Here is a 21,555-nt window from a genome sequence, read left to right as displayed (position 1 = left end):
GTAATTAATTTCAGATATTGCAAAATCCCGGCTCACACCTCTGAGAAATTCATGTGTGGAATTACATTTGAAATTTACCACGAGCTTTGCGGTGAAGGAAAACACGTAAGGAAACCTGCACAAACCTGCGAAGCAATTCAATGGTGCGTGTGAAGTTCCCAATCCGCACTGGGCCCGCGTGGGAACTATGGCCCAATCTTGCTCTGAGAGGAGGCCTGTGCCCAGCAGTGGGACGTATATAGGCTGGGATGATGATTGCAAAATGTTCTCAAAAATTATTCTAATTACCCGAGGCTCGCCCAAAAACAGTGGCATTTGACATTTCGGAGACCTCACACTACACTAGCGCCTCTAGCGGCGAATTCATACGCGATAGCCCTCATTCCTTTATCGCAATCCCAAGGAAACTATGCAATTTTCCGAGATAAAAATTGTCCTATGTCGTTCCCCGGGACTCAAACTATCTGTATCCGGGATGTTATGGAGCTCCGGTTTAGTTTCCTTTAAACTGGAACTTCCGTTCCGGTTCCGTTACTTTTGAAACTGAAGTTACGAATACGTATTTCAAAGTTTGTCAATTGTGTTTTGTTTCTTTTCTTTTATACAATAAAGAGTTTACATAGATACATTACTTATTTCGGTTGTCAATTATAGTAAATTGTTAGTGCGGGGTGGTGCGGGGCTGCGGGATATGTATAAGCGGCGTACATCAAAATATTTAGAATTTTATTTTTAATAGACCTACCCTTAACATCTCGTCCACCTATCACTTAGGCTCCGATTCTGGTTCCGGTTCTGATTCCGTTTCTGGTTCCGATAAACTAAATTGAAAACATCTGGTTTCGCTTTCGGTTCCGATAAAACCACATCCGTTACATCCCTGATTGTAAGTATACCGAATCATCTAAATCGGTTAAGGGGATCCCATGCCCCAATGACCTTCGATCTGAATTCCTTAGTTTTCTAATGCTTTTTGTAGCTTATTATATTAACAACAACGGCTTTAAGCAATATAGTATCCCATATTTACTTCAAAGTTCATTGTTTTCGAGATATTTGGCATCAAAGTTGAACAATTTTAGGCCAAAAAACTGGTTTTCTGGCCATAACTTTTGTGTTAATTAGTTTCAAATGAAAACCCTCGACCACTTTTTAGAGACGTCAAAGACGAACCCAAATAGGTACATTTCATATATGTTAGATGTTTCATGTCAATAGAGATACGAAATAAGTGTTTTTTCAGACAATGTATAAAAAAAATCATACAGAATTAAGTATTTTTTTTTAAATCCGGTAGACAAAAATGGAGATAAAAGATTGGAGGACCGGTAGCCGTTTGACTTATAATTCTATCTGTAGTGCAAAAGTAGGAGATACGATTCAAAACTTGTCAAAAATCGATGAAAACCTCGGGTAGGCCCTTAAGCGGCTTAGACGTGACGTGAGTTTTCCGTGTTAATTTGACTACGCTGATTCCAGGGTTGGTCCGTGACGTGACGGGCGGCTACTCGTGGTGCTTCTACGGCATGGGGTCCTGCATGGTGCTGGGCGTGCTGCCGGTGCTCGCTTTCCATGTCTGCACGAAGAATGAGGACGAGTCTTCGGTCGATTGAAAATTGTGAGTCTTTTTATTTAAATATATTCTGTCGAAGAAGGATAAGAGGGCGATTAATCGAGCATTTCAACCGTCTCATTTTTTAGGGTTCCGTAACCAAAATGGCAAAAACGGAACCGTTATAGTTTTGCCATGTCTGTCTGTCCGCTCGAATAATCGCCCAATAAAGGTCACTAATATGGATTTTATTATCAGAAATAAGCAATAACTTCAATTTTAATTTAATGCCAGGGTCGTGTTGGGCCCCACGTTGGGCGCCATTGTCCAGGAAGGACAATAAAGAAAATATGTTCTTGGTTGGTAGAGACCAGGGCGGATTTAAGGATCTAGGCACTCCGGGCAAGTCAAGCGTCTGGGAGGTCATGTCATGTCATGGGTTCACAAGAATAATTTGCATACCAAATTTCAAGTCGATGCCATTAACCGTTGAAGACTTCCGTCCTGCGGAGACGATCCTGGCCGGACTACCAGGATGTCACTACCTGATTAATGTCACACAATTTACAAAAGTATACCAAATTTCAAGTCAATCCAATTACTATTGTTGGTTGCATTTAACTTGCAAGATTTGATTACAGACAGACAGACAGACAACGGGACAGGTGAAACTAAATAAAAGCTTGTAACACTTGAAAGTCATGGTTCGGGAATGAGCGCGCTCGGATATGTCAATCGAGTATGACTCTTTTGAACTGATTTTTAAATTTATATAATTATTAGTATCTGACTAACATAGAATTAAGCATTCTCAGCCTAAATATAACTAAGCTGTTAACGTCTAGCATGTGTGTGTATCGACGGCGCACTCACACACGCATACGGCGACCGGCGCGGGAGCTGCTCCGCCGCCCGCCACTCGCCAATAGACTTACACCAAATACAGTCGTTTGAATTTTATTATATGTTTTTTGTAATTCTTTTGTTCGGCAAGTAAAAGCCATTTAAATTCAAAATCTTTTTATTTCTGCGACCACCACTACGCCCTAGCTATACCAGAGTTCGCTTCAAAGCTAATATGGATTTTATTACCTGAAATAAACAAATGGTGTTTTAATTTAATGTCAGTCGTGGATATTGCCCCTCGTTGGGCGCCATTGTCCAGGAAGGACAATTAACTACTCCTTTGTTGCTCCAAGGCCTCCAGACCTCTAAATCCAGCCGTGGGGAGTTGGTAGCCGTCGAGAGAGCGAGAGAGTTAGTAGGCTGCTGAGAGTTAGTAAAGTTAGGAGCTACAACTCTAATTACATTAGAACACATTTAAAAAAAATCAGAAAAGAAAGGCTAGGAATCACGAATCGAACATAGGTTTTGGGCAGTCCGGGGTACTTGCTATACCCACCCCTACACCACCTCCAAGCTTTCTAAGGCGAAATTTCTCGACAAAATAAAAATAGGCCAAGAGCGTGTCGGACACGCCCAAAATAGGGTTCCGTAGCCATACCGAAAAAAATATGTAATATTTTTCTAAGGATTTCGTATTTTATACGGAATCTTCCAAGTTTAGGTATATTTTATACCTTAGTTAGGGGCTCCTATTTACTCTTAAACTATCAATAATTCTCAAGCAAACTTAGCCGTTATAGTTTTCCTTGTAAGTTAAATATACTTACTACCATCCTGAATTTTTTCAAATTTTTCCACCCACCGGTTTTAGAGGGGGGGAGGGGACGCTTGATTTTAATGAAAATTTGCACTTTAAAGTTGAATATTTCGCAAACAAATCACTGAATCGAAAAATCGTCTTAGCAAACCCCTATCCAACAATACCCCACACTATATAGGGTTGGATGAGAAAAAAAAAACATCCCCAATTTACGTCTATGGGAGGTGCACTAAAAAAAAATTTTATTTTTTATTTTTATTGTACCATTTTGTCGGCATAGTTTACATATATATCCGTGCAAAATTACAGCTTTCTAGCACTGATAGTCCCTGAGCAAAGCCGCGGACGGACAGACAGACAGAGAGACAGACATGGCGAAACTATAAGGGTTCCGTTTTTGCCATTTTGGCACCGGAACCCTAAAAAGGCTGTTGGTATGTCTGAGGTTTTCAATTACTTAATTAACACCTGGTATAATAATTAATTTGAACTAATTAAATTCTCATACGTATTTTTTTTCTTCCATTCAACAGATAATTCACGCCTGGTTGTGTACGCAATCTCAATCTTCAATGGACTTCGTACAATAAAGAAGTACCTACCTAACATATACATACCTAACACTTGTATCTTAATATTTAATGTGACTATACATTTCAACCAAACATCACTTGTATGTATTATGCATACAAAGGGTATAGATATGTGACTAAAGTTTGCACCTAATTGTGAAATATAGTGACGTCTCGCTTACACCGCAGTCTTGTGTATCGTTCATTCTCTTTTATTCTATTGTAACGTATTGTGTTTAACTGTGACTACTACATATCTATATCTTTAGTATACATCTTTATATAGAGGTTAATGGTAGAATGAAAATGGCCTTTAGAAAAGGCTCGACGCCAGTCAAAATAAGCATTGACGCACTAATATTTAACCTTATGTTGTTTTATTTCATTGTATATTTAACCACGACATAATCAAAACTATTTTCCGGGATATTTGAACAGATGGTTGGGTTTGACCGACTTAAAATCCTTGTAAAGGGTTTTTATCTGAATTTATGAGTTTAAATGTAGTTATGCCTTTAACGTAATACGCTTTGAACATATATCTATGTATGAAAACATCTGTCAATCAAAAACTCTCTAAAGAATTGATGTTCAATCAAACGTATCCAACCAACTTCTGAAATAATTCTGTATAATTTTAAAATATCGCATGTTTAAGTTAAGAAGGATATAATTACTTATTAGTTTAAACAAAACAGTTGACCGAGCTAAATATGAAACCGATTACAATTTAAGTGGTAGTTCAATCACGACTACCCGATTTCATATGATTTAAATTGACGGAATTTAGTTCGTGTCATAATGTATACATATACATTTTAACCTTTTCAACGCTGCTTACAGTTAATTTAACCTTAACGTGATTCATTTAACCGGTACTGTCATGAAATGTTCAAGCGACAGTGGTGTTTTTAAAAGATAACTTTAACCGCTGCTGAAATGAGTTCGCGTTGAAAATGTTAAAATGCCTAAAACATTCGGGACTTAATCAAAAGTGTAATATTGCTTAAATTGCTTCGACGTTTCGACCATATTGCAGCATTCTTAAATGACCAACTGCCATGTTGGTTGGGATACAGTTTTGAGACGTTTAAGCCAATTAGTAAAATGTATTCTTACTTTTGTTCCACTCACAACAACTGCACATTTGATACTGTGTCAGTACAAAATCAACATGAAATGCGGGTCGTTCAAAAAACTCGCGCGGTTAAATGAACAAGATACTACACGTGCGCGCACCAGAATATCGGACCAGCTGGGCTACTACGAAATTCGAAAATCGAGGTTCGTATCGTACCGTCCCTCTCAGTCTCTTATAATAATATGTATTAGCGTTAGCGGGACGGCAAGATACGAAATTCGAATTTTGCACTTCATAGTATATGGCCTGTCTACTTGTGACCTTAATGTGGCCTTAACGTTGAGGTGTATTTAACAAAATAAAAAACGTGATTAAGTCCTGAAAATCGTACAAGTTTAAAATTTTTGTTAAAATCGTTAAATATCGGGTGACATAGATTCGATGTTGAGACGTGGTCCTGAGTAGAAATGCCACAAATAGTGATTTTGTCGAATACCAAATAGCGAATTGCGGCCTGTCTTATTTTGGTGAATAATGAATTGGTTATTTTCAGAAGCGGGTATAATCTATGAGAAAAAACCCAATCGGTTACTTTGAACAAATGCTGAAAAAAATGTTTTCTTTCATGACAATTTATTTACCTATGATAATCGAATATTTGTGGCATCTCAGAGATGTACACACGGAACTAGCTAGTTCTGAGTGTACAAATTCATATTATGTAAGTACTAGAGTTTCGAAGGTAGCCAAATAGGAGGAGTTTGATATACATATTATGTTTATGTAGCGTGATGGACGCATCGTGTGGATTGTGCTACGAATTAATGATTTCCGGTCCTTAAGCCAACTTTACACCTGCAACTAATATCATGCAACTTGCATTACATTGCAGCGCTCTATTGGTCACTTAAAAGTCATTTGCTTTTCGGCCTCGCAATGTAAGTAGTGCAACTTGCGCTAATATTCTTGCAGGTCTAAAATGTTAGACTGTCAAAATTGCTTGACAAGGAGGTCAATTTTACGTGAAAAATTGGCAATTTTGACCGTTTAGAACGAATCTTGATGTGCTTGACAAGCAAGCTATGCGATTGATAATGCTTGATGAAAAATTATACTTTTTCTTGGTTGTCAAGAATGCTTGGACTGACGAATAGTATTGATTTTTTAAATTGTCATCAGTCTCGTTCTCGACCATTTTCCATCAGTGAGAATTACACGGTAATTCTATCGTCATTCTGACCAGAGTAATGGGCAAGTTATACCAGAATGAGCGTTTCACCGATATCAATCACGTAAATGTTTGTAAAGTAATTTTGACCGAATAGGAACACTGAGACTTGTATGGCCCGAAAATGATTGCGAAGTTGACAATCTGTGTGAGCTAGCAGATTGAAAAATGACTAAAGCTGTTTGTTATATTGTTCTGAGTATCTGAGTGTTATTAACTTTGATTGGAGTGAAGTGTATCTAAATAATTCTTCTGTGAGATGTCTGTATTCTGTAATTTATAAGTCCAATGTTTTATTGGACTAGAATAAGTAAAAAAGACACTTCATTGGAAGTTTTTGATATAAAAAGTATTGTTTAAAACTATGTACTAAATCTACAAGAGAACTTAGTTTAAAAACAAGTTCACTACTTACCAACTTTCGCTTTGATCTTTTAATAAACGTTAGACAAGACATTGTCTAGCTAATGCAAATGCAAAGAACGGGAAAAATATGTAATTATTATTTTCACTGCTGACAAGTGCAGATGTAGTTATTTGATTAAATACCACGCTTTGCGAATAGTACTGTGCTTCAAAGAATTACTTTTCACTGGCGAACATCGTATATAAAAGCCATAAAAACATAAAAATATGTGCGTGTTATTATAAATTTTAGTTGAGCAAACTGTTCATCTAACAAAATATTGGCATACTTAATTTCTTTTTCATAAATATACAAGAAAGTGATTTAAAGATATCATGCCGTCAATACGAGGTATAAAACCTGTGTTTTTGTAAATATGCCATCGTTCTTTTGGATGAGCGAAATGTCCAAGTGACAAATTAAGGTAAACAAATGTTAAGTTAAAATAAACTCATCCAGCGTTCATGTATGGGTTTATTAGTTGCGTTTTCACATTCCCTTGAACAATTTATATCGTTTTTCATACAAAACTGGTGGATTGATGACCAAAACACAAATTTTAAGCACGCGTAGCGTCACTAAAGCTGTATTTACTAAAGACCTTTTCAATGTCAAGCTTGAAAGTAAATAGTAAAGCTTGTTTAAAAAAAATGCTAACGTTATACTATTTTTAATTGACAATATTTCTATTCTTTACATATATGTGCTTAAAAGAAAATAACAAGACTAAATTATTAAAAATCCATATTGTATAAATGTCACCAAGATAGCTTTTATTGGGCAGGCTCTCTACAGGTCCTTGTTGAATTATATGCCAGCCAATACGTTGCCCGAGGAAGCCATCAGATCAACGTCTATCTTGTTCTTTTATTACGGATATAACCGTTATTGACGTTGAAAAGGTTAACGTGAAAAATTGAAAAGGTTAACATGAAAAATTTAAAAGGTTAATATGACAATTGTAAAGGTTAACGTGAAAATGAGTATAAAAAATAAAGTTTTAGTTAGTATTTTAGACAACTGAAATATGATTAAAAATGCACTAAAAGAAAGGTAATAAATAAATTAACATCGGATAGAATAAGTCTGTACAGACAAGGTGGCTAACTTGACCAAAATAATGTTTACTTAAGACTGCAATTACATGGTGGTAATGTATGGAAAATGATCTACGCAAGAAGGTAAATAATTAATTATAATCCCCTCTTATGTTTGATACATAAGTGTGGACAGCCAAAAGCAAATACATGTATCTATAAGAGCCGTTTGTTTGTGGTTTTAATGTCTTTATCATTATTTTTTGCTGATTGCCTATACTTTTGATTTTCGAATATGGGTATGCATCATGCATCTGAGCCTGAAGCTATTCAATCGAATTTATGGTAAATATATGGGATATATTCTGGTTTCAATAGCATTAGGCAAAAGAGTGCATAGCTTTAAAAAACTTTCAAATTACTGTACCTATATATTTCCTATGGAAATATAATATTTTCAAAATTAAAATGTGTTCATATACATTTTTTATTCTAGAATAATAGGAAAATCTGCACTTACGTATGTATTTACATACGAATCATGTACCTCCTCGAGAACAAGTATGTACATAGATAGAGGGATGGGAAGAGAATGTTAACCTACTCAGTAATTTAAACAAACAATATTTTTCTGTATGTGTCGGTCTAGTTAGTGAACAGAATAGGGATGTTGACACCACCAATCAATTGACGTACTTTTTATGAGCTGTCAAAACATAATTCTCCCATAAAGTTTGAATGGAAATAGCAACTTATGACGTCACTTGTTCGCACACTAACTATTTATTTGTTTTAAAGCAACAAAAAATCTAATTTTGCAGTTAATCGAAAATTAATCTGGTTTTCAGGGCTAAAATAAAGCGTTTTTTTACTGGAGCCGTGTCTAGATATTCAGTGCAACATTATATTTTAATAAAGTACTCAACATTCACTTTTCGTGATTATACGTGCAACACATACTCGCACATCTCTGGTGGAAACGCAGTCTAAGTCTTTAGTGATGATAATGTTATTTGTATTATACATATTATTTGACCAAAATAAGATATGCGGCCATATTACAGAAGTAGGTACTTAGATAACTAAAATTTAGGTTCGATGATTTTGAGAAGAGATAAATATAATAAAGTATGTGACTTAAGCCTCGTATACTTCTGAAAAGGGTATGTAGTCAAAATATTCTCGAATAATTATTTTTGAATGGGTATTTGGAGAAAGGGACATTAGCTATGCAATGGAATGAAAAAAAATGATAAAAGGACATGATGAATGACTGTATTTCGAGTGTTTTCGTGCTGTCGCAACTCGCGTAGCGTCAACGCAATACTAGCGCATTGGCGCCGCAACCTCACTTCGTGCAAGCGCGAGCACCAACGTCTAATTTAACTCTACGTTCACACAGCGACGCCGTGACGTCACTGGTTTTTTTTTTGTTCAACAGACGTCGCGACGCCTCCACGCGAACTTTTCGTCGACGCTCCCCATACGCTATACCACGAAGTGCAAAATTCGAACTTCGTATCTTGCCGTCCCGCAGACCTTAATATTATTAAATTCAAGAGTGAGAGGGACGGTACGATAAGATACGAACTTAGATTTTCGAATTTCGTAGTAGGTATGACGACAACGCTCGAAAGTCCCTTGCGTAAGGGGGCTCTTAAGGTTAAACACGATGGATATATCCGTCAAAATGCATAAGGTTAAATGACTTTTCAACTTGAAGTTTTGTTGAAAAGGTTAAATAATGAAGACGAGTTGCTAGTTGAAAATTAAAGAGCTATATTATGCAAACGTAGATAAACAGTAAAAATATCACGTAATTGCTCAAAGGTTTACTAATAAAATTCCTTTAAAAGGATATGACATGTCTGCCTTTGCTCGCTTTTAAGTAGTGTGTTTATCATATTAGGCAACAAAAAAAAACTTGATTATGATGAGGAATGAAGGTGCTAAGTACTTGAGTTTTTTGTATTATTGTTTGAAGTTGCTTGTTCTATCAAATAGTGTTAGCACCATTTCATTTCTCAAGATCAAAATATATCTTTGATTAAAAATGGATAGCAAAAAATTTAAGCAATGATATGGATGTATTTTTTTTGTGGTACTGGAAGGAAAAAATGATCCAAAAATCTGTGTGAATTAACTATTATATCGTTAGTTTTTATAGTGTAGGTAGGTGGTGGCGCCAACTACGCTAGATTTTTAGATCGATATCTACTTCTCGTTGTTAAAGTGATTTCATCTTGACTGGCTTATAATGGTTCGTTAATCGTTAAAAAGTTGGAGTGCTTTGAAAATGTATGTAGTTTCCGCGCGATGTCCATTTATAATCAAAGATTAAATCGTTTTTAGAGTGTCAAGTATGTTTTTGCACTAATCATTACTATGGGTGTTAAGATATTTATTATTTTGGCATTTGGTTTTTATTAGAGCTATTATATTATTACTTTTATCTTTTGTCTAAGCCATAGCGTTTGGTGTGAAAACATATTTCATAAGTGGGTGCGTTTTTAAAAAGGTCATGCTCTTTTTCGAGCGACGGAAAGATGTTTTTGAGTTATGTAGAAACTAAAAACTAGCTATACTATGAAAATATCACTGTCATAATTATAGTAATACTATACGATTTATTAGAAACAAGGTTTTATTTATAACAAGTTTAAGTTAAAGATAGATAAAAACGGAAAGAAACACGTCCTTGACGTATCTGACATAAAAACACGACGCAAGCCAAAACACGAAAAATACAAGCAGCAAACCTTTACATAGACGATTAAACATTTGTAAGTATTTACTTATTAAAGTTAACTGACCTGACCTAGTAACAGTTGTTAAATGTTCATAAAATGACTACATGTTTTAAACGAAACTGTCGTTTCCTGATTCGCGAACCCTATCTTGTATAAAATTAAATGTTGAAAGTAAACCTTCACTAGAAATTATGAACACTGGGTCACAGTTTCCTTAACTTAGACATTTCGTACTTTTGAAATGGAATCTTCTAACTAGGTCTCTACCCAGAGACTACTACTATAGAGACTTTTCTCGAATCGCTTCATCCGCCATATCTTTAGAGCTACCATAATCGATGAATGTGTCCATGAACTGAAACCAATGACATAATGTTAGGGTTCCTGTACGAAATCAGGATCAAGTTCAGGTAGTTCGAAAAACTCAGGCAGAACTATACGTCAGTATTCGCTGGGTGCGAAGTACTAGGTGGGGGTAATGAAATCTATCGCAGCGCTAATAGTGGCCAAAAGTAGAAATAATGTAGGTTCTGTCATCTGTCATACTCATATGAATCTGTCATTAACAAAGCAATTTGTGTAGACTTAACTGCCTAATTTTAGTAATAGATGTTTGTCTTCTTGAATTATTGAACACATCCCCTGTTTTGTTCTTAATTCCTCTACATCCCGGACATGTCCAGCAGATACCAACAATTTTCCTTTTGAAACGGTTGAAATTTTATATTGAGTAATATACACAAAACCGGTGGTCAAAACAATACGTATTTTGATCTGAAAACGATATTTAATTGATTACTTACTAGCGATACAAGAACAATTATATATGTTTAGCTTTTTTTTAAGAAACCATTAAAGTAGCCTTATCTTTTTGTTTTAAAATAAAAGTACGACTAAACATGAAGTAAACAAACTCTGACATAACCAAAATAAAACACACTTTTTGAATAAATTTTACTTACCTCATTTAATTTTAATGACCGAAAATGAATTCACAGCCCTTTGTTCACCCAAACCACGGTATCACAGTAATTTTGTATTATTATTATTAATTAATACGTGATAGGTTTGATTTTTTTCACAATGTCGCAATGAAATTTCAAAACGTCAGAACCTCAGAGCCGACAAACTTGCGGACGCTAGATGGCGCTAATGTCGTGTACAGAGAACTGAAACGTCGAGGTTAATATTTAGTTACGGAGACGGCGACCCACACAATTGTGTAGGTTTTAATTAATTCATGGACATATTCTTCAATTTTAGTAGCGCCAAAGTTATTTAAGTTAAACATTCGCGGTCTTACCGATCTTATTTATAAGGAAAATCTCGATCTTATTAATAAAACGACGATTAAGAGTAGAAAAGGAATGAACCATGAACTAATTTCTTTCAAGCTAAGTCTAAGCTACCAATAAATTACCAACACACTACTAATAAATTGTGACTTATCTGTTTTTAAGTTACTAGAGAAATACAGTTTATTGAAAATTAATCTTTTTTCCGGGTTAAAACAAATTTAATATACTAATAAATATAAACTATCCAAATACCAGAACTTTGACACTCAATTTCTACTTTTAATTGTCGTAATTCAAATGAAATTTCTAGTCAATTGACAATTGATGTTATATACATTTGCTAGAAAGAAGGAAAAGATCTTTCAATTTAGAAGTTACAGTTTTGAATGAAATCATATACCTAATATATTTAAGTATATCTATAATCTATAAGAATGTGTTCATATTTCTATTGAAGCAAATCCGTTGTAAAAACTAGTATTCTAATAGAGATTATATCTCGAATGACTGTCTGTAACAATTGCTGTAAGAACTTTTTGTATATAAAATGTGCATGCAATAAATGAAATGTGTATAATGGTCTTTCATTTCACATATTTAACCTTGTTCAGACTCTTATTTAACCTTTTCAAAACCACAGATGAGCGTTAGTGTACTACCTGCTAGATTTAGTGTAAGTGAAGCACGTATCACGGAATGACAAGGAATTGAGTTCGATTCCCAATATCAGTTATACTTTTCTGATATTAGTACATTAATTTAGTTTCGGTATGATTTAACAAAAAAACAGTATTGTGCTTGAAATGAGATTTGTGTGTGTTCCTACAGTGCAGAAGTGGAGGAGCTGCATGAACACACATTTGTTGCATAGACATAGCTATCATAAGGTCGCGGGTCAGTAAAATAATCGTTTTAGTTCTTTAATAGGACAAACATTACATTAGGACAAACAATCATTCGGCGTTACGATATAGACTTAATTTACATAATGGTCATAAGTTCAAAGGATTTGGCATAGAAATAAAAGAATAAGTTTATTTTATTATTTATATTAATATTATTATTGCGATAAATAAATATCTAAGTAGAATTGCAGCCTTTAAGTGACATATCCTATCAGAAGCTCCTTATATTAAACATCCACACAACTTTGTCTAACATAGTGTAGCTTTTTTGAACATGTAACTACCGTGAGACTCACTCATATTAAATGATATTGTAACGTATGGTGAATTGTGTTGATCTAAACTCATTTTTTGTAACATCATTTGTACCATAATTCGAGCAAATAAAACTTTGAACTTTGAACGGATAACTCACGTCTTAAACCGAGTTTAGCTCGACATGTTTCGGGCTATTTCGTAGCCCTTCTTCGCGAGCAGAGCGGCGGCGCGTAGTGTGCGTGTTGCGGCAGCCGCCGAGTCGCGTGCTCCTGAGAAGAAGGGCCCGAAACATGTCGAGCTAAACTCGGTTTAAGACGTGAGTTATCCGTTACAATATCATTTAATACATAGTGTAGCTTTCCATTAGTGGCAGTTGTAATAATTTTGTAATAACTTCACCAGTTCCTGATTTTTTTCCTGTTTTTTTACATTAGTATTGATAAAATAAATAATTTTAACCTTTTCAAATGCGACGTACAACGCAAAAAAGATCTTAACGCAATGGCATGAGTTTCAAACCAGCTTTACTATTTGCAGTTGAAAAGGTTAAATATGTCATAGTATTGAAATTTTAAATTAAAATCTATTAAATTAAAGATAGAGGAACTAATATTTTTATTGTGCGTTAAATTCGTCCTAAAACTAATACGAGTATTATTGTGTTTTTTAAAACTACTCAGTTAAGTACAATTAACGAATTTGATTATCTGGGCCACCAAAGTAAATGATTTTATTTGTCTTTATCAATTCATTCGTTCCTGCGATCGCATTCCATCACATCCTATCATCCTATCAATCTCTCAAAGAGCCGGGAACGCACCTGTGATGGCTCGTGTTGCGGGTGTACATGGACAGCTGTGATTGCTTCTCATCAGGTGACCCGCATGTTCGTTTCCCCTCTTATAAAAAACAATTAATGGATATATCCATCGTTTGGAAGCTTCGGTGTGTGTTCAGTACCCAGATGTCTTTATCAAGGCTTATTGAAGTTTTGAACATGAAACTACCATGATTCTCATAGTGAAATAGAACGGATAACACATATTTCATCGAGTTTAGATCGACATGTTTCGGGCTCCTGCAGTGCTTCGAGAGCAAGGGTACGAATGGTGCGAAACATGTCGAGCTGAACTTGATTAATAATAATTGTAACTTTTCTCTCTGTATCTGTTTCTATATCGCTTACTATTTGTGGTGTACAATAAAGAGTCATTGTACTGTATCGGCGACAAAGAATGAAAGCTGTTAATAAAATTTCGTCTCCTATTGGATTATACATTTTTTAACTGTTCTTGTTAAGCGCGAGGTGCAAACATAGCTTGGTCGTGTTACAGGCAAAAGGCGGCAGTCTTTTACGCCGATTTCAAGAACATAATTTCAAATAAAAATTTACTTGGATATGATTAGCAAAGAAAACTGTGAACGTTCAAATCATAGCTATTTCGTGGCAATCATATTCGATTTCCGATTTTAAATTTTGTTTAATAGAATAAAACAAAAGTACTTTTACTTTTAGGCGTATAAAATTAAAAAACAATTTAGAATAATAATAATATATGTTATGGATTTTTACTTCTACTAATTTTTTTTTACCAATAGTAACAATGTGTAACATTAAGCTTATCAGCGCCATCTAGGCGATGTTTAGAGAGATCGAGCGCGTGAGTATTATCTTATGAGACTCATCCAATAGATGGCGTTTTTACCAGTGCTCTATACTTTGTTCTAAGATAACACAGCATGAGCCAAACTAACACAACCGTTCGATGAAATTACGTTAATTATACACACACACACAAACATCACGCCTGTATTCCCAAATGGGGTAGGCAGAGCACACGAAACGTTACCGCTGCGGAGCCACTTTTAGGTTTTAAGTTTGTCAAAAACGGTACAATAGTGACGTTAATTATAATAGGTACATCTAAAAGTATACGTGATTGTTTTATATCTTGAGCGGCAAAAAATCTGGCCCTCAAATGTATGCTGAATCGGTAATTTTGTATGAAGGGTGGGCCAAATTTTGTGCTGCTGAGTATATATTAAAAATATTGCCTATAAAATGTATACATAATTTGTAAATAAATGCCTACTAAGCCATATTCCAATGCGAGTGGAGGGGATTCAGCAAGGACTCTGTTTGAGGCGGTAGGTACAATCAGCTTCACGGAACTTCCACCGAATCTCTGAAGTTAGTTGAACCTTGCAAGATAAACTGAGCTTGCGGAGTCCGCTCCATCGATAGTCTTTTCCAAACTCGACATTGGCGCAATCACCAATAGTATCGATGGAGCTATACTTTTGTGGGGGGAGGCTCCAATAGAGAGAACTCTCTCCAGGCAGGTGTTATGCCTGGGGACCGAAGTCCGAAGGACGAGCGTCGAAACGTTGTATATATGCGACCGCGTGGCTGATGTAGCGACTCCTAGCGCCATCTAGTGAACAACAATAGAAACTCCGAAAAATGTTCTACATCGCGCTATCGAACGCATATATACAAGTTCCGACGCTCGTCCTTCGGACTTCGGTCCCCAGGCATAACACCTGCCTGGAGAGATCACTCTATTGGAGCCTCCCCCCACACTTTCAAGAATTCAATTGAATTGGAGTCCGGTCCATTCGCAGCGGAATGTGGACATACCTAAAAACAACAATCTTTTAAAATTAAGATTAGAGTCTAAGTGGAACATTTTTATAATTCAGTGAAATAAACAGTTTTTTTTTATTAAGTATAAATAATTTAATTCTTTACGAAATACGATAAAAATACTATTAACTTGACAGAAACATTACAATTACTAACACCCTGTACTTAATCTGAATCAAGTCTGAGTCAAACTTGTATCTTCAGACAAATCATCCAATATTTATTGTCAATGCGTGTTGGTGAGATAGGATACCGGTAAAAAAACAAATTCAAGTGCGGGTAGTTCTAAAAACCCGTGCTAAACGAACGTCATACAAACTACTGCATTTCTGTCTGTTCGTCACTACCGCCGTTACAACGTAGTCTGACAAGCGAATCGTCGCAGCCATATGGCCAATGGTACAAGTTCCTCTTTTGTTATTTTGACCTTTAAGTTTGTAACTAACTTCAATAATGATTTAATTACGTATTTGTGCGAATGTGAATATCCTAGTAGCTTTACTTTTATCGCAATCCGGTTGATTTACATTGCTACTTGCAGGACTGATTTTCAGTGTTGCCAGAACGAGGTTAGCTTTACATTGCTCGCTCGTGCCAGGAGGTCCAACTCGTAGCCGAATATTTTAGCTATAAAAGGCTTAAGTTCCGGGTGTCAGTGATTATAAGTGAAAATCGTGAAAGTATTAAACGTTATACAGTAAAGTAAATTGTCATGATTATAACCAAATACACCGATCTCTGATCTCTATGGAGACATAGGTTCAGCCTTGATAGCCTCTGTATCAACTTCGAAGTCCATAGGTTCCGATTTGACATTAATATCCCCCGTAGTACTTTCAGGTTCCATACACTCCATCCCCGACCCATTATTAGAAGCTTCATCACTCATTTCAGCTGTACACAGCTCACTTAGAATCATCTTACTTTTACAAGCTTCCAAATTCATCAATTTATACCTCTGGATAGAATACTCCAGGCAATCATAAGACGACGAACAACTTTCACACTTAAATACAATAGAGTCTTTCAAATGCCTCAGCTTTTGATACACATCGTAATAGAAATCGTCGTTGAAATTCTGAATGCACTCATCACACTCTATATTGAACATTCTTTTCTTCGAACCATACGTCGCCAGTTCTTCCGCATCGAAATCATCATGGAACTTCTTGATGTGCCGTTTCAAAGTTTTCCGGGTGCTAAAATCTTTGATGCATATTATGCAACGCGGTAACACCTTCTGTTTCACATTTGGGAGTAAGTTCACGTGACATATGTCATTGTGTTGCTCGAATTTCTCCTGCCCATTGAACACAAGGTTGCATTGTTCGCATTTGAAAATCTGGTCCTCAGCTAAATGCTTCGTTTGCAAATGTATGTTCAGAGCTTCATTCGAGCTAAAAGATACTGAACACAGATCGCAAGGGTATGTATTCATGTTGAATGAGTGCAAGAGTTTAAGATGTATCTTACACGATTTAGCCGATTCAAATCGCTTATAGCAAATATGGCATTGCGGGAAGATTGTAGAATTAGGATGTTTTGTTCTTACATGCTTTCGGAGACTTCTTTTCTCTTTGAAAAGTGTTTCACATTCTATGCACTTGTATCTTTGCATTCCTAAATGTGTGTATTCTATGTGCCTTCTTATATTTCTCTTGGATTTAAATTGTTTGTCGCAATAATCGCATTTCGACCAAGAATCGTTGTTATGGACTATCTTAATATGCGAAGCAAGATAGTATTTGTTGCTGCAGATTTTTCCACACAAACCACATTCCACAACTTCATCTGTGGTGTGTTTTAACTTGATATGATGTTTGAGAGAACGATCACTATAATACATTCTATCACAGTGTTCGCATTTAAAGGAGCCTGCCTCCATTGATGTGTCTTCTACATTAGTAGAAGTGACGTCATTATCAGCTATTTGAGCTTGCGGATGGAAAATCCTTACGTGAAACTCTAGACTAGAAATATCAGTGAAAAGCTTGTCACAGTAATTGCAAGAGTTGACATTAGGAGGCGGTAGGCATATCTTCTTATGCTCAAACATAGTTTCTTTGCTGTAGAACTTCCTGAAGCATACATTACAAGTGCTTAGAGAATACTCTTTGTCATGACTGGCTCTCATATGGTCCTTCAATTCATACACTGAGTTAAAAACGGCGCTACAGTTTTCACAGTTATAATTTACTTTAACTGCTTTCTCTTTAGTTTTAACAGGCATTTGTTTGAGCAAAGAATTTTTGCAGTAATCGTAAAAGGTTTTGAATGAATGCTCGCCTTTAACATGCTGTCGAAGCATAGGTTCTTCTGCGAAATGCTTGTCGCAGTATGGGCAAGGGAATTCAAGAGTTTTGTACACGTAGACTACATCATTGGTGTCTTCTATTTCTATAATATCAGGTTTATTGCTAAATTCGTCTGTGTTATGCCTCGTGCGAGCATGTCGTCTCAAGCTCTGGTTAGACGTGTATACTTTAGGGCAGAGATCACACCTAAATTCTCCTTTCTCACCATGAAACATTTCAATATGCCTCTTCAGATTCCTATTATTTGTATAAACTTTGCCACAGAGGTCGCATTTTATGATCTCTTTTAAGACATTATGTGTAGCTTGTATATGAGCTATTAGAGAATGCTTGCCCTTGAATACTTTGCTACAATAATCACAAGTAGGATACTCTACATCAGGATTATGTAGTTGATTCACGTGTCTTTTAAGATTCCTTTCGGTAGTAAAAGTTTTAAAACAGATATTACACTGTATCTGAGGTCCCAAGCCTTGTAGATGGACGGTAACCATATGCGACACCACATTTTGTTTTCTAGTGAAGATACGTCCGCATAGGTCACATTCGGGATATGGTTGCAGGAACCTATTATGGCCCCGACTTAAATGGAGTTGTAAGCCGGCTGGACTGCCGAATCTTTGGTCACATATGTCGCAGTAACATGTAGAGTTTATGTGACAGTTTTCTATATGTGTTGACAAGTTGTATTTTCTTGTAAAAGTGCGAGTGCAGTAGTCACACTCATATTCTGGTGATGCCATTGCTTTTTTCATCACCGTTGGGTTTAACAGTCCATTATGTGAAATAGGCGAAGAGTTGTCTTGAGTTGTGGAAAACAGCTACGTGTGTTGATACTAACCTCACTTGCAGCCAGTAGTTACAGGATTCAGTTAAGCATCTGAAACAATGAAAAGAATAATATTAGTAAACTGGTGTCTACCCGCGGCTTCGTACACGTATGTCATTAGATCCAGCAGCAGAATAAATTAAGGGATTTTTAAAAAATCCCGTCCGTGGGAATTCCCGAAAATTGAATCGTGGTTTTCATTGACGTTACATTAAAAACAATAGAGTCAAATTTCATGACTAAGCCCAGCGGTTGTTATTTCGAGATTTTATCCCTATCCCGTGGGAATATTGGAATAAAAAGTAGCTTATGTTTTATTCCAGATATCCAGCTATCTACATAATAAATTTTATGGGTGTGATGGATGGAAGTTTTGGATGTGTATATTTCAGTGTTTCTGTATGTGTATCTATTTTTATCAGCTAATAAACCATTCTTATTTTTATTCTTATCCAAATCCGCCCAGCCGTTTCTTTGTGAAGGAGTAACAAACATACTCACCCACTCACTCACTCACAAACTTTCGCATTTATAATATAAATAGGATGTAGGATGTTACACATTGGATTGGACACGTGCTTCGAGGGTTGAGTAACCACTTGCCCAAGCAGGTTCTCCATTGGCAATCTACTGGCAGAAGACGGCCTGGACATACTCGGACCAAGTGGGGGTGATCAGTTGAGAAGCAGTCAATCAAATCTCAATTGTTCTTGGCTGGGAAGAGGTGGAAGAAGCTGCGCAAGATCGAGCCAAATGGAAAAGTCTTCTACGAGCCTTATGTCCCTAGTGACGGATAACAGGAACACACATCATCATCATCATCAAAACGTTACACATAACACAAATTAACTAACTAAGCAACCTTTTTTTAAGATAGTGAGAGTTATTGACATGTTTGGAATTGGTAATTTTTACTGATTTTCTCCTTTCTCCTTTCAAGCGTCGATACGTATATTCAACATGTAACTGAAGACAACGAAAATGAAGATCATGATGTATTTATCAGAAATTCCCATAGGAATTAAGTCAAATTCATATCTATATCATTTATTCAGTAAATAGGCCAGCGCTTTCGGAAACACCTGATGGTCAAGAAGAATGCGCTGTAAGAAACTTGGCAGAAAGTCATTTTTGCAAAATAAAATAATTACAAATATAATACATAAGAACTACAGTATAAAGTTAAAGAAAAAATTACATGAAAAGAGCAATAATAATACAGAGATGTATGGGGTCCCTTAGTTACAAAACTAAAACTAAACATAATATGTAACTATATCTATGTTCAGTAAGTGTAGAATGCTTCTTCCACCATTATAAATAAATAAAAAAGATTCTGAAATATACATTTCAGGTTAAGTAACCATTAAGCTTTTGGATTCCAAAGGCAAGCTCAATCATATAATGGTGTAGCTGCAGCATGTAAAGTGCTTGTATTAAGTTGAGCTGGGCACAGTAATATAGGTTATACTTATTGTTATATGGTATAGTTCGTTAACATTTTTTTTATATGATAAAGGTAAAAAAGCAGGTGTGTCACCTGATGGAAAGCAATTACCGCTGCCCAGGTAGACAGCATCAGTAGCTGCACCCGCAACAGGGTTATATATAAATAAAAATAATAATCTTTATAATTTATAAGAAGTAATGTTAAGAAATTCACTAAAATTCATTTTATTTATTATGAATACTTATAATTTTACAGTCACACAAAAAAAAGGCTTTATCTACATACAATAGGTATTTACCTATGTTTAAATTACCCAGCTCTTGTGAATTGTGAACTATGTATGGGCAGTCACCAGTAATATTGCCACCTTTTATTACAGGAAATAGAGTATATCTGATTTCAAATAGGTAATACAGTGTGGCGTGCGCAGCGATTACGCTCGGTCGCGCTTTTTTGTTTACTCTTTTGAAGTACGGATATTTTGCGTTTTACGCCTCATATCATATTTCTGAGTGTGTGCTATTTGACTATAATGACTTTATGTTTAAGTGTTCGAATAAAATAACTTAATTAGTGGTTTAAACAATAATTTGTGTGTTTTATCAAACTACCCTCAAGTAGTGATTATGAGTGATTTGAGCCAGGAGGCGGACCCTGAGCCGTTATGTAGTCCTGAGATGTCTCCAGGAGCAATCAGGAAGGTTATATTCGGCTCTGACGGCTCCACTCCGCAAAATGAGGAGGAGGATGGACTCATGGTTCTCAATAACCAACGCGTCGCGGACTCCGTGACTGACTCTACAGAGGTTCGAGGCGACAAGCGGCGTTTGGAGGAAGAGGAATGTGACGCAGATGATGATGGTTTCATGGTCGTATCCAGAACCAAACGTAGAGATGTACGACGCTCGCCCTCTCCGACTAGACCACCAGGGTACTCTGAGAGCACTATTCATGAGATCTCTGTTACTTCCAAAAACGCCCTTCCGAAACAATTGGGATTTGCGAAGATTCTGATGAACCACAAAGTGCAGGGAGTATTGAAAGTGACATATAAGAGTCCATTCAAGCTGTTGATTAGATTTAACACCAATGATGATGCAAACAGTTTTTTGGCCAGCGAGATAACAAAGAAATATGAGTGGATATGTAGAAATACGAATGAATTATCATTCTGCTATGGAGTAGTGAGAGATATCGATATGGATATTGATGAAAAGGATTTAAAAGAGATTTTTGTAAGTGATTCGGGCGCAGAGATTTTAGCCATCAAACGATTAAATAAAAAAAGTTCGGACGGCACGTGGGTAAAGAGTGAAACAGTACGCATTTGTTTTCAAGGCTCAGTTCTGCCCACGTACGTTAAGGCGTATGGTTGTCGTATGGTGGTGGATTCGTATATGTACCCAGTGACACAATGCTCCAAATGTTGGCGATTCGGCCACGTCAGTCATGTATGCCCATCCAAGTCGCAAATCTGTCCCAAATGCGGTGAAAAACATGAAAATTGTGAAACTAAAGTGTTCAAGTGCGTCAACTGTAAGGGGAATCATTTATCTTTGAT

The 21,555-nt window shown here is 36.1% G+C and overlaps 3 protein-coding genes across 9 annotated transcripts in view; 1 reads left to right on the top strand and 2 right to left on the bottom strand.

Annotated features, from left to right (window-relative positions):
- Positions 1-12,167, top strand: part of Sln (monocarboxylic acid transporter silnoon) — a 36,989-nt gene extending 24,822 nt beyond the window's left edge. Inside the window, exons 18-20 of one of the 4 annotated variants that reach the window (XR_012453219.1) lie at positions 1,480-1,618; positions 3,752-7,407; positions 7,473-12,167. Coding sequence is in view for 2 of the 4 variants with exons in the window: in XM_074110554.1 (XP_073966655.1) it covers positions 1,480-1,613 (134 nt within the window). In the remaining 2 variants the exon portion in view is untranslated. Of the gene's footprint in view, positions 1-1,479; positions 1,619-2,397; positions 2,447-3,751 lie in introns of those variants that run through there. The other 3 variants (XR_012453218.1, XM_074110554.1, XM_074110555.1) reach the window with 3 other exon arrangements.
- LOC141444833 (uncharacterized) overlaps positions 1-21,555 on the bottom strand; it is a 337,995-nt gene that overhangs the window by 265,352 nt on the left and 51,088 nt on the right. The window lies entirely within an intron of this gene.
- The window catches only part of LOC141444837 (uncharacterized), a 38,648-nt gene continuing 28,830 nt past the window's right edge, over positions 11,738-21,555 (bottom strand). For 2 of the 3 annotated variants that reach the window (XM_074110550.1, XM_074110549.1), the window contains exon 2: positions 11,738-18,595. In XM_074110550.1, coding sequence (XP_073966651.1) covers positions 16,146-18,470 — 2,325 coding nt within the window. In that variant the 5' untranslated portion in view covers positions 18,471-18,595 and the 3' untranslated portion in view covers positions 11,738-16,145. Of the gene's footprint in view, positions 18,596-20,292; positions 20,312-21,555 lie in introns of those variants that run through there. The other variant, XM_074110551.1, reaches the window with a different exon arrangement.

Source organism: Choristoneura fumiferana, chromosome 30 (genome assembly GCF_025370935.1).
Source record: "Choristoneura fumiferana chromosome 30, NRCan_CFum_1, whole genome shotgun sequence".
In the NCBI taxonomy this organism is placed as follows: Eukaryota; Metazoa; Arthropoda; class Insecta; order Lepidoptera; family Tortricidae; genus Choristoneura; species Choristoneura fumiferana.
Note: the sequence above shows the minus strand (reverse complement) of the source record. Positions and strands in the feature narration are given on the sequence as shown.